At 42.0% G+C, this 13,578-nt stretch overlaps 1 protein-coding gene and 1 long non-coding RNA gene across 8 annotated transcripts in view; one reads left to right on the top strand and one right to left on the bottom strand.

Moving 5' to 3' along the window:
• The window catches only part of pde4dip (phosphodiesterase 4D interacting protein), a 97,299-nt gene that overhangs the window by 53,067 nt on the left and 30,654 nt on the right, over positions 1-13,578 (top strand). For 5 of the 7 annotated variants that reach the window (XM_024278450.2, XM_024278448.2, XM_024278447.2 and 2 more), the window contains exons 1-12: positions 4,534-5,997; positions 7,541-7,678; positions 7,749-7,868; positions 7,959-8,051; positions 8,126-8,335; positions 8,413-8,571; positions 8,687-8,782; positions 10,433-10,570; positions 10,648-10,827; positions 11,297-11,491; positions 11,565-11,819; positions 11,926-12,079. In XM_024278450.2, coding sequence (XP_024134218.1) covers positions 4,858-5,997; positions 7,541-7,678; positions 7,749-7,868; positions 7,959-8,051; positions 8,126-8,335; positions 8,413-8,571; positions 8,687-8,782; positions 10,433-10,570; positions 10,648-10,827; positions 11,297-11,491; positions 11,565-11,819; positions 11,926-12,079 — 2,878 coding nt within the window. In that variant the 5' untranslated portion in view covers positions 4,534-4,857. Of the gene's footprint in view, positions 1-4,533; positions 5,998-7,540; positions 7,679-7,748; positions 7,869-7,958; positions 8,052-8,125; positions 8,336-8,412; positions 8,572-8,686; positions 8,783-10,432; positions 10,571-10,647; positions 10,828-11,296; positions 11,492-11,564; positions 11,820-11,925; positions 12,080-13,578 lie in introns of those variants that run through there. The other 2 variants (XM_024278451.2, XM_036211613.1) reach the window with 1 other exon arrangement.
• Positions 4,222-7,003, bottom strand: LOC118598692. The gene is made up of 2 exons (XR_004947793.1): positions 6,048-7,003; positions 4,222-4,541 (listed from the first exon to the last, which is right to left on the bottom strand). It is a non-coding gene; the product is annotated as an uncharacterized LOC118598692 (long non-coding RNA).

Raw genomic sequence — 13,578 nt, 5'->3', positions numbered from 1 at the left:
AGTGATTTCTCATTTAATGTAAATTAATCATGGAGCTACCACTAAATTAGAATATTTACTATCATTTCTGCCTAATAATTTCACGCTTTATCCACCAAACACTAATAACAGATTAAACAAAATCTAAGCTTTCCTGATTTTTTCTTTTTTATTCCAGTGTATTTATTAATAAAACATTTGATCAGGATTACTCTGATCAAAAAGTTTTCTTCAACATTTTTTACACCATTTAGTTTACTAGTTAGTTCAATATTTAATGTTATTCAAATATGTAAACATGTTGTTATCAGTATTTCATATTATTTAAATTTTTAAAATGTATTTGACCTGATTTAACACTTAATTTGGAATTTGTTGAATTATAATTTAGCATTTTTTGCATTATTTTATATTCTACACATTGATTTTTTTATGCTTTTTGCAACTATTGCAATTGTTTAATTTTGTTTCTTTTGTTTTGGTGCACTTATGTTTTATCTATTTAGGAAAAAATGTTTCACTTTTTTAGTTTTGCCCCCATTTTACCCCAGACTTTCTCAAGTTGCAATAAACTGTTCAAAGTTTATACATAAATGTTGAGACATTTTAACAAGCAAGGAGTTTTTCTTTGACGTGTTTTCTGATGACTCTGACTCCTACTTTGACTGATGGCACTGAAATTGGGTCACATGCTCATAACCTCTAAAATTAGAAACTTGTCATTGTTATGTAGAACTCGACTTTATTTTAGAACTGGACTTAGTAAGTGTGACGTCATCCATAGGAAATGTCTTACCTCCCACTCCAATGAAATGAAGTCAATTCTGTCAACATTTTCTCATGAAATGGACGCGGACATGTTGGAGCCAGACGTCGTCGGAAAGCACTGATTGGTCAGTCTGAGTCAACATTACAATGGCAATCACTCTGGCCAATCAGGAGTGAGCTTGTTGGAAGGCCACACCCTGATCACTGACAGTAGGCTCAGGAGAATCTGTCAATCAAAGCCTTTGAACGTTTGACGTGAGGCCTCATAGTTTTATTGAGACATATGATTGGTCAGTTTATAACTTGATTAAATTGCACTATAAAAAATATCAAAAATAGGAACAAAAACAATAGGATTATTATTAAAAATGTGTTTAATAAAGTTATTTAAGCTATTCTGACAAATGGAATGACAGAGTAATAACTGCTTATTTCTAAATAGAAGTCTATGGGATTTTGGCTTCTTGAAGCCAGCGGGTATTCCTGTCAATAATGAGAGGGGGGAGGGGTCATTCAGTCCAGTTTTCATGTACAGTCAATGGTAGAACTCCATTTAACTTGAAAGTAAGATTTCAACTCACAGGCTTGTAGATTTGGTGTCAGAGTTTAAGAATACACATCGCCATCGTGTGGCACCAAAGCAGAACTGCACCCAGTGTTCATGCCAATGTTGTTCCTTATTAATACATTTTCACCTTTTTTTTGCTTCACTACAGCTCATAAGAAATGTCTAACCCCCCAAAAATCTTGAGAAATAATGCAAACTTTTTGAAAGGGTTATCATTGTTAGAAAAGTATACGTAACATGTTGAAGTAGCAGACAGGAGATGCATCAGTGCAGCTTCTGCATCCTGCTTCTGTGCAGACAGCCGTCATAGGTGAGAGTCCGCTGGCCGTTTTTGACGCCCCAGCGAGCACGGAGGGGAGAAGAAGCAGTAGAAGCAACTCGTCTGTCAGCCCCAGCATTCATTCCCCGCTGTCACAGTGTTGTACCGCTACTTTGAGTAAAATAAACAGCGAGTGCAGCTGGTCAGCAGTGTTTGACACCCATCCCTGATTGGGATTAATTGACATTTGATTGCAAGCCGATCTGTGTTTGGTGTGGCGTCTCCGGTGGCCCCCGAGGTGACAGATGCGTTTAGAGTCTGTGGGCACCGCAGACTAAATCTGACCCCGCCCAGCCTGCTGGGATGGATGCAGGATGGATGAAGCAGTGGGGGAGAGGTTCCTGGAAAATGACATCACTTTTTTAAAACTCCCTGATTGCAGATTCACTGGCTCCTGTCTTTTTCATCCTGCGTGACATGCATATGAAGGCTGCAGTGTTGCCCTGGGAGATCCATGAACTCATTCCTGACTATTTAGAGACTTTAATGAACCCTACAGAAAGCCCACAGGCCTGTTTTCCTCCTCCTGGCCTGGCACAAGATTTACTTTCTGACAGTGGAAAGTTGTTATTAAACACAAATGCACATGAGCTAAGAGGCACGTGCAAAATACTAACAAATGAAGCCGTAAAAAGAGTGGCTGCAAATGTACAATTTAAATAACTCAAACTTTATTTATATACCACTTTCATACATATGTAACACAAAGTGCTTTTTTACCAACTTAGGAAGCAAAAACCCGTTTTTTTTATTTTAAAAAATGTATTTTTGTTAATCTGGGTCTGGTAAACCATGTGCATTAATTTTTGTGTCTCCACCCTAAAAATATAAATACTCATTTTTTTTCCCCAGAATTAGATATTTACTCTTGCCACACCCACACGGTTTCATTAAGGGACATATGAATGAGTTCAGCACAGTTTTTGAACTGTGTTGAAGAAAGGTAAAATTGCTTCTCAAACTTTTGTGATGATATGAAAGTGTGGAAGATGATTACTCTACTTAAAAAGTAAAAAATAAAACTTAAGGGTACTAATGGCAAGGACTTTTTTAGACAGTATTCTTTCAGGTGGTTTGGGCATTTCGAAAAATGTCACTGGGGTGGCTCGTGACAGATCCCTGATGTCCCGAAGGGTTTGCAACTCTTGGCTGTTTGTCAGAGCGGGAATTTCATGTGACAAGGAGGTCTGGACATCGACCTTCAGCCTGATCCTTCAACGGTCTAATGGGCAGATGATTCTGAAAAATCAAATGTTTTCACTCAAACCGAGCTTTCAACCTCCATCCTCAAAGCAATAAACATTAAATATGGGTTTAAAAATACTCTTTAAAATAAAATTGATCAAAAATATCAGTGAAGCTTTTTTAGAATGTGAGATTTCAAGCCATTGATTTTTTTCATCATACGATGATTGTTTCACCTCTGCACCAGTTTTCCTTGAAATACAATTCTTTAAAGAAAAAATCTGGCCCAAACACCCAACCCCCCAAAATAGAAGGAAAAAAAAGCAACTTTTAGTTGGTTTTCAAAATACAAGTCTTAATTCTATTTACAAAGATTCACATTGTTAATTTTAAATCACTAATTGTGTGAAAACTGTTGTTAAATAAGGTTGTTTAAACACAAAATGTGAATAAACATATCTATTTATTTCAACAATAAAAACACATTGCTGTCATGATTTTTTTTTAACTTTTTCACAAAAATAAAGAATAATCAGGGGATTGTTTTAAAACTGAGTGTAGGTGGAGCAACTGTTGGGTTGGTTGTTTGATTCCTGGTTTCTCTCATCACCTATATAACAAAAATATATAATTTTTAAAATAAAACACAATTACTCTGTTACCGGATAGGAAAAAATCTCTCACTTTTGAACTGAAAAGACTAATAATGTCACCAGTTTTTATGAATATTCACAAAACATTTAAATCATGCACAAAATATGTCATTTTTAGGGGGGAAGTCTCAAATCATGTTTATCCTGCGAGCAGTTGATAGTATTTCAAAGGGAAACTTGCAAGATTTGGTTCAAATGGGGGGAAATAGAGTAAAATTCAAATGCCCTGGAATTGTAATATTTTAATCTATTCGTGCTTTAACCGACGTTGTTATTAATACTTAAAGAAACACGTCATTTCGGGCCAGTGAAAGCAGGAGTCTCGTGTTTATCTTAGCGGGTGACAGTGCAGAGGGAGGCTGACCAATCAGAGCAGACTCTCAGTCCCTCCCTGCTTCCTGTTAGTGGTACATTCTGCGATTCAACAGGAGGTCTCACTCCTCTCATAATTTGTAAATTCAAACAACATACGTTGTTCTGTAGTAGCGACTTTTAAAGCCAATTAAAATATATATGTTTGAGTTATGGATACTTGAAAATATTACAGTAAATACAGATAATCTATGATGTTTTAATAAATATAAATAACGCCTTTATTTTTAGAAGTAACTTGTTTGTGTAATTATAAGCATGAAACAATGGCATTTTAGGAACTATTAAGCGTATTTATCAAATAAATACATTTAAAAATATTTTAATTTTAAGTGTTATATTTGAAAGAATGAACAAGCAAGAACGTTTTTTTTTTATTTTATTTTGTAGACGTATTTTTTACGTTTGCAGAGTGAGGGTTCCTCCTAGAGATTGACGATCTTTGCATAAAATAGCCGAATCTTTGACAGCCTCTCCCTCCATCCGCAACTGATGCGGCCGCTCGAGAACCACAAACAGAACCGGCACCGGAGCGGGCTCCAAAGACCCAAACGCACCCCTCCCCGTACCGTGTGCGGGGGACGAGCGTGTTCTTGCCGTGCCGGTGTCGACCAGAGACTCGCGGCGTGGGGACGCTGACAGGCGCACAGTGAGGGGCAGGAAGCGGCGCTGTCAGCAGCGGCGCTCCATGGCGGATCTGTGAGGAGAAAAAAATGGTTCAAGTCCGATAGACTCTTGAGGAAACGAAAGAGGAACTATGATTGCGTGATGCTCAAGGCGGGATTTAAGGAAAAACCTCAGAAAAACCTCCTCCACACGAGATGATGCTATTACCCAGAAGTCTTTGCGGTTCTACTCCTCCACATCCTAAATAGTAAAACAGCAATTTTCTGAAAGACATTAAGCTGCTGACATCATCACTTCATCGATTTTGCATCAAAGGTCATTTTCAAACTGAAGGTTCTGGTTGGATTGAAGACTCAGTGAATATCCAGAACCTGGGAGGATCCGAGATGCTGGATGTGCTGAAGATGAAGGAGTCCTGCAGGATCTGTGGCAGAGAGCTCTGCGGCAACCAGCGCCGCTGGATCTTCCACCCAGGCGCCAAGCTCAACCTGCAGGTTCTGCTCTCCCACGCCCTCGGCCGGGAGCTGACCCGGGATGGGCGGGGCGAGTTCGCCTGCTCCAAGTGCGCCTTCATGCTGGACCGCATGTACCGCTTCGACACGGTGATCGCCCGGGTGGAGGCGCTGTCCCTGGAGCGGCTGCAGAAGCTGCTGCTGGAGAAGGAGCGGCTGCGGCAGTGCATCGGGGGGCTGTACCGGAGGAACAACACAGAGGATGGCGTGGGCCCCCCTGGATCAGGAGCTGACGCCGGCGGTGACCTCTCCCCTGTGGTGGACCTATCTGCTCTACATGAGGGCAGATACACAGACATGGTGCACGAGGACCTGGCTTACTCTGTGTATGAGTCGTGGGCTGAGAAGGAGGACCCGGCTCCGGACCAGCGCCCCCTCCACCAGTGTCCGGGAGCAGACCTGAAGCCGAGGCGCTGTAGGGGCTGTGCGGCGCTGCGAGTAGCAGACTCCGACTATGAGGCCGTGTGTAAGGTCCCGAGGAGGGTTGGACGCAGGAGCACATCGTGTGGACCTTCAACTCGTTACTCCGCCACCACAGGAGCGGAGGAGCCACCGAGAACCTCCAATATGTCAGAATCCGCCAAGATGGAGACTGACAAGACCACGTGTGACCAGAGGAGCCCAAGCCCCGCCTCTTCTGCAGAGTTCCTGGACAGCACTGTGGACGGTGGCTACACCTCCCTCAAAGAAACCGAGGAGCAATCACCAGAAGAAGGAACGGTGAGGATGGACAAACCCCTGAATGAGAGCATCCTCTCTGGGGTGGAGGTGATGCTGGGCCTCCTGCGGGGCTGGGAGTACCGGCCCGTAAAGCCCCTCCGGAGCAGCAGGCTCCCAGTCCTGGTGAAAGCCAGCCTGTCTCCACACCTGACCTTCTCAACGCACTGTGAGCTCTACCCCCACCTGACCGTCCCGGAGGTCGTGACCCCCCAGGACCTGCAGGCGGAGCTGGCTGAGATGGAGGAGCAGTGGGAGGACGAATACATTCAGTGCGGCCCCTTCCGCTTCCAGCAGGTAGATCGGAGCTGCGGAGGGAGGGGAGAATTTCCTGGTGATTTTCTTACATTTGGAGGTTTAGAGGTGAAGCAGAAACCTGGACTGAGCTGGTTCTCTGCTGCTGACTCAGCGGGATCATCTCTGGACGTTCCATCTCGCTCATCTCCTTCCCCGCAGACAAAGCTGCTGCTTTGACTCCCCCTCTAAGAGGGGTGGGGAAGCATGAATACCCCCTATTTACTGGTATCCTAGCAACCCCCGGGCTACCGTGGCAACAGTCTCTGGAGTTTCGCAGCAGTCGCTCAGCCTTCATAACCGCCACTGTCATGTTAATGAGACAATCCAGTTCAGTGTGTCAGGAGATGAGAGTTCCATGTTTCTGTTCCACAACAGGATCAACTGTGACGGAAACACCAACAAATGTTTGATAAAACCTAGATATATTAAACCAAACATTTTTGCACACGTTTACCAGACAAAGATGCAGGAAAAAGCTTAAAGACCCACTCCAATAAAAAAAAAAAAATCAACATAATTCTGAATTAGGATGAAAAAAATTACTTTTTAGAAAAAGATTGTATTTGGGATGTAGAAAATACAATGGGCGGGGCCAAAAGCTCCATTCTGATTGATCCACTTGCAGACAATTAGAACCATTAGCGTCTTTTTTGTTTTTGTTTTGTTTTGTTTTCCTCCTCCGAGCTTGAATCTGATCTCAAAACTGTTGGGTAACTCCAATATTGCTCACGGTTTTTGTTGCACCGTTTATGCTAGCTTGAGGTTGTGAGGGCTGTAAGCTAGCGGGAGAGTTTGTATACGGATGAGTGATGGGAAGTGGGGCGGAATTGCTCTGCACCGATTGTCCCGCCCACAACTCTGTGGCAAATTTCTAAGGAACTATTGCTGATAGTTTTTAAAATTTGGCTAAAATGGCTTAATTATGATTAAAAACCCATTTTTAAAATGGATCAAAGTTGAACAATTTTTCACTTCTTTATTTTGCTCATAATATTAATAAAGTGTGCTATGGACTTTAAAACACTAAAAAGCTGAAATTTGAGTAAATTAAAGAATTAAAGACATTTTTAATAATAAAAACTATTTTTTTGATTTTTTTTTAATAACCAAGAAACAAATGAAACTTTGAGACATTTTAAACTTTTTTTGCACATGCTGAGCATGTAAACAGAGAGCTCTCAGCAACGGGGAGGGAGGACTTTCAAAGCTTTATTTTTTATTATAGCTTTGTTTAAGGTATTTTTATGATTAAATAAGCTAAAAAATAATTTTAAAATGTTGATTTTTGCTGTGCAGCATCTCTTAAAGCAGACATGAAGTGAAAACACAAACAAGGAAGTCAGCGATTGACTCCTGTGGCAACAGCCTTTTCCTGAGGAAGTCATCCAGCTCTTTCTCTGGTGTTCACTCAGACAGCTGCGCAGACGCAGTCGGCTGTTTGTCTGCAGACTGGTTTCATCAAAACACAGCAGTAGAACCAGAAGAAACTGGAAAATGAAATGCTTCAGAATTTACCGATGCATCCTCTCTTTTTGCTTTTCAGCATCTGGTTGGTGAGCAGCAGGATCAGCTCAGTCAGTATGAGAGCGCCGCGGGTCAGTGCGTCGCCGAGCTGGCAACGGCCCAGAACCAGGTCTGCTCTCTGCAGGCCAAGATCCGGGAGAGCGAGAGCAGAAACCAGGTATGGACGACCGCTGCAGGACATCCTCCTGCAACATGCAGCGAGACTGTTTTTCTTGTCGTGCGTGCAGAAGCTGCAGGAGCGCCTGGCTGAGATGGAGCTGGAGCTGCGCTCGGCCCGAGAGGAGGCCCAGCAGCAGGAGAGAAACACCCAGAACCTCAGTGATGTGGTCAACTCTAAGGAGGCAGAGGTGAGGAAGGGATCAAGGGATTCAACTTTATAAATGGAGTTTAAAAAAAGGAAATGTTTGTTAATAAAGGTTGAAATGCGTTTTGTGCAGGCGGCAGAACTGTGCCGAGTCATTGATGAGCAGAACCGGATGCTGTGCTCCCTTAGAGAGCTGGCCGGCCGCAACCAGCTTCAGCAGCTGCAGGTTGGTTCAGCTCCCAGCCTCAGATGGCGTTCGTTCACGACCGAGTGAAGTATCGGCGTTTTCTTTTCCCGCAGGTTTCCGGTGCAGAGACGGGGCAGGGTCAGGGTGAGGTCCTGGCCCTGCAGGCCTCCCTCTTCCAGGCGCAGTTGGAGCTGCAGGCCGGCCAGCGCTCGCACCGGCAGGCGGCCAGAGCACAGGACGACCAGAGCCGGGCCCTCCAGAGGCTGGAGAATGACCTGCAGGGGGCACTGTTGCACAAGAGGGAAACTGAGAGACACAACCAGGTGAAAAATTGAGAAATCCCTTTTTCTTTTTATTAGATTTGTTTGTGTTCTATCATAACTGTGGGGAATGTTTTCAGGAGCTGCAGCTGGCTCTGCAGAAAGCGCAGGCGGCTCTGCAGGAGAAAGAAGAGCAGCTGAGGAAACGGGACCAGGACAGATGCCAGGCAGACGTGGAGAATGAGAGGACCATCAGGGAGCTGAGGACGTCTCTGCAGACCAAAGAGCAGCTGCTGGAGGTCTGCCATTCAAGTTAACAAAAGCTTTTTTTTTTTAGTTATTGGACTTAAATTCTTACAGATAGAGCTGCGGTTCTTTGGGGTTTTTTAATGCTCATTCTCTGTTTTCCTCCAGGAGTACAGTGAGATGCTGGAGGACCCGAAGGAGCAGAGGGATTCACTGCTTCAGAAGCTTCGCCAGCGTATTAAAGAGAGAGACCGGGCTTTAGAGGTTCTTGGAGTTTCATTTTTATCCTTTAGATTACATTTTTAAAAGTAAAGACTGCTCTTTTTTACCCTTTAACACCTGAGGCGTTGTCGATGACACTTTAACACAAAGTTTTGAACATACTGTAACTTTTCAAGCGTTAACACAATCACAGTTCCAGCAGATTCTGGAGGAGAAAAGTGTCTTTCTCCCTCAGAATCTGCTGGAATTACATTGATCGTGTTAGCAATTAAAAATCAATTTGTAAAAGCATAACAAGCGAATAACATGAGAACGGTGACCTTAAAACTGTCAAGTCCTCCTTCAGTGCTGTAATCTTATAATCTATTGTCAAATCATTCCTATTGTTTGTTTTTTTTAATTATAGTTTTGCAGTTTTTAGAAAAAAATAAAAAAGTCTGGGTGGTTTTCTAGAACATAGTTTCTGCAGAGCGGCAGGAGATCGTTGCCTCTAAATTTTAGCTCAATCTTAACTTCCTCTCACCGCTCCTGAGAGCCCTCTGTTAACATGGTCTCCCGCTAGCTTACAGCCCCTCAAACATCTAAGCTAACATTGTTAAAGCTAACCAGAAAAGACGTAGCGATGCATTGATCGAATCGTCTACAAGTGTGTTGTGTTGAGACTAAAGGGAGCAACCCCGCCCCCACTTCCCCTCCCCATTGCTGAGAGCTCTCTGTTTAAACGGAGGAGCTTCTTTTTTAAATAGCATTTTTTATTGTCTGCTTCTGATTTACAATGATTTGAATCAAGAAACATTCAGAAATGCAATTTTAATCTTATTATTCCCAATAAATGTTCTCCATCATCACATAAATGCCAAAAAAACACATGTTAAAAACACCATATTCATCAGAGATGTCGGCACACATTCATCACCGTGAAAAAAATAGTAGTTTCACCATAGTCACAATTTTAAAATTATTTTGATTAAATAATTGTTTGGCTGTAGTCTATACCAGGGGTGGACATACTACGGCCCATCAAGCTAACCAATCTGGCCCGCCAAACTAGAATAAATCATATCGATAACCTTTTTTCATGCTGTATTTTCTGGTGTCTTCTCATAGATGGTGCACTACAAATAAACTGACCCTTAGATGCAGAAAGTTACTCTACATTTACTCGTTTTTTCTAGCGTCCATGTGTGTTTTCCGACTCAGGCAGTCATTTTTGTCATCATTTCAACACCACATGAACACAGCATTTCTATAAGTTTGTGTCTTTTTCCTGAAGGACATCAAACCATCTGTGCAGTTGACTCTAAATGAGAAAATAATATGTAATGTGAACGAAAATGTGCTTTAATCTTGATTTAAAATAAATGTATATATTTTAAATCAAGATTAAAGCACATTTTTGTTCACATTACATATTATTTCTTTCTCTTAAGAGGTGGAATTACTAAAACATGGCACGGAGTTGCTCCTGGTCCGGCCCTTCTGTCAAATTTTAGACTCTTTGTGGCCCAAGAGTCAAAAATGTTGCCCAGCCCTGGTCTATACCATGTTATAATGCAATGATTCACTTTTGTTAGTTTTACACACAGAAATGATTCAGGCAAACTCTTCTTATGAATATCCTTGGATACTTAGAAGTTTTTTGAAAAAAGCTTTGTTGTTAACTTTGATGACGAGCTTCTCTCTCCTCCTCAGAAAGCCGTAGATGACAGGTTTCGCTGCGTGGAGGAGAAGGAGGAAACCGCTCGCCGCCTGCAGCTGCTGGTCCGAGAGAAAGACAGAGACCTGGAGAGGCAGCGCTGCGTCCTGACCAACAACGAGGAGACCATAGCTGTGAGGAGGCGTTCTCGTGCACCTTGCCCCGTGCTCTCTGGGACGCCGTCCCCTGATTGGCCTTCTGTTTGATTCAGAGTCTGGAGATGCTGGTGCGGGGGAAGACTCTGCAGCTGGAGCAGGTGAGCGACACCTGGAGGAGCGCCCAGCAGCAGAGGCAGGAACTGGAGGAGCGGCAGAGCTGCGTTCTGAAAGAGAGGGACGGCGTCATCGAGCGGCTGCAGACGGCGCTGCAGGCGGTCACGCAGGAGGCGCAGGTACGGCAAGACAGAACTCAACAACACTTCAACGTTAAAGACCCACTTGAATAAAATGTCATTTTTAGCATTTTTCTGATGATGGAGTACAAATATAAAGAAAATGAAGCTTAAAGTTGTATTTCTGAGTGTTTCTTTATTCAAAACTTTTATTTTTGACGTGGATAATACAGAATATCCCATTTCTGCTCCACAGTGAGGAGGGGAAAGGGGGCGGGGTTGCTCCACACCCACTCTAAGATGAATTTCTCGTGAACTCCAGCCACTCTGCAGAAGCTATGTTCTAGAAAACGATGCTGGTTTTTACATTTTTGCTAAAAATGACATAATCATAATTATGGGAATGCTTTTAAAATAGATGAAAACATGACCGGAGTGGGTCTTTGAGAAGATTTTATCACCAGAATTCTGACTTTGGGTAAAATCCTTCAGAAAAAAATCCATTTGGGTTTTCTGTTTTCCCCTGCAGGGTCTTCGCTCCTCCCTGTTAGCTCAGATCCACTCTACCCCAGGGGACATCACGGAGGAACTGAAGCTCCGCCTCCAGCTTAAAGACCACCTCCTCCAGGAAGTGCTCGCTGACCGCACCCATCAGGCCCGGCAGCACGAAGACGACGTCCAGGATCTGCTCAGAACCATCAACTCCAAGGACCAGTACATTCAGGTGGAGCAGAGCCGCCGAGCGGGGGAAGTGGGCCGGCGTCCGGGTGACTTACTAACCAGGGTTCTCCCCACAGGAGTCGGCGGCCCAGCTGAGCCAGGTCATAGCTGAACAGACATCCCGGCTCCAGGAGCTCCGGAGACAGCTGGGCTCCGGTTTCGGACCCAGCCCCGACTCTGAGGGGGATCTGGGCGTGGATCTCCAGGCGCTGAAGGAGGAGCTGAGTTTAGCCCTGAGAAGAGAGAAGGAGAGCGAGGAGCTAAGCAGGAGTCAGGCGGCCCGGATCGACTCCCTCTGCAGGACTCTGCATGTGAAGGAGGAGATCATTGGGGTCAGCAGCAGAGATTTGGAAATGCTGAGAATCTATCCTTTTGAAATGCTCTGAGCAGAACTAAACTGCTGTGTTCACTCATGTTTGGGTTCTCTGATGCCTGCAGGACTTTCAGAGGCAGCTGGCAGATCCGTCCCACCTTCCTCTGGTGGAGCAGCTCACCCAGGAGGTCCAGGAGCTCAGGGAGAGCCTGGTCCAGCTTGATTCTCTGTCAGCCAGAGGCTCAGTTCTGGCCAGCAGTGGGCCGACCGAGTTCGGAGGTGGGGATCAGAGAAGTGGAGGCCGGTTTGCCTAACAGCAGCTTCTTCTGCCGTAGCATCAGTGTGGGGGTGTTGTTTTTTTTAAATCTAATCTGTCTCCATTTTAACGCCTGATGGAAGCACTAACATGAAGTCCTAACGACTGAACTGCAAGACGAAGTATTAGAGCCACCAGAAGAGAAAAGACCAATAGATGAGAGTAAAGTACATAAATCATGAGGAAGAAAAGTCCACATTTTGTAACAGTAAATATGTGCAATCATGAGAAACGATTTACGAGAATAATTGAGAATTTTTGATTCAAAAAGTCAAGATTGTATAAGAAAAATTGTGAACAACTTAGAGAACAAGTTTAACTATTTGAAAGAAAAACTGTTTTAAATACATGATTTAAAAAGTTGTAATATTACAGGGAAAAATCAGTGCAATTATGAGAATAAATTAAACAATGTACAAGAATAAAGTTTTACATTTTACATTTCAAAAAGTCGTTAATGTACAAATAAGAAAATACAGTTTTAAGGAAAAATTTAACAATTTACAAAAATTTTTTATATATCATTAAAAAAGTCGTAAATTTTACAAGAAAAGACATAAAATTTTAAGAACAAATTCATCAATTTACAAGAATTGTTTTTGCTAAATTAAAAATATATATTATTACAGGGAAAATTTTCACAATCATTACAACATATCAAACAATTTTTTGTTTCAAAAAGTTGATACTGTACAATTTGAAAAAATATGAGAAAAAGTAACAATTTACAAGAAAGTTTCAAAAACATGATCTCATTATTTTACAAGGAAAAAAACTACAAATATGGGAAGAAATTCAACAATTTACTGAAAAAAAAGTTTAAAATATATGATTCAAAAGCTGTAATTTTACAATTAAAAAGTGTACATTCATGAGAACAAATAAGGCAATTTAAGAAAATAAAGTTGTTCATTTTTTGTTTAAAATAGTTGTTACTGTACAAATTTAAAAAATATGAGAATAACAATTTACGGCAAGTTTTCAATATGTGATCCAAAAAGTTAATTTTACAAGAAAAAAAGTACAATCATAGCAACAAATTAGAAAATTTACAAAAAAAGTTGCAAACATAAGCTTCAAAAAGTGGTATTTTACAATGAGAAAGTCTAGCCTTTTTGAAAATGAAACACTACATTTAGCTTTTAAAATGTTTCAAGAGACAATCATATATCAGCTGTTTACTTCTTGTTGCAGAGAAATCCGACAGACATCACAATATTTAAGAATCTCACTGAATCTGCTAAAACTTGAAAATACAACTTTATTTTGAAAAAAAGTACCCCTTTTCCATTGTAAAATTATGACTTTAAATAATTAATTTCCACTCAACGAAATTTAACAGGTAAAACTTTGACTTTTTTCCTAGAATTCTACAAAATTATTCAAGTAAAATTCAGTCCTTTTTTCATTATTTTACAACTTTATTCTCATAAATTTATATTGCTATTTGTTTTTCTTTTAT

Source organism: Oryzias melastigma, linkage group LG4 (genome assembly GCF_002922805.2).
Source record: "Oryzias melastigma strain HK-1 linkage group LG4, ASM292280v2, whole genome shotgun sequence".
NCBI classification, from domain to species: Eukaryota; Metazoa; Chordata; class Actinopteri; order Beloniformes; family Adrianichthyidae; genus Oryzias; species Oryzias melastigma.
Note: the sequence above shows the minus strand (reverse complement) of the source record. Positions and strands in the feature narration are given on the sequence as shown.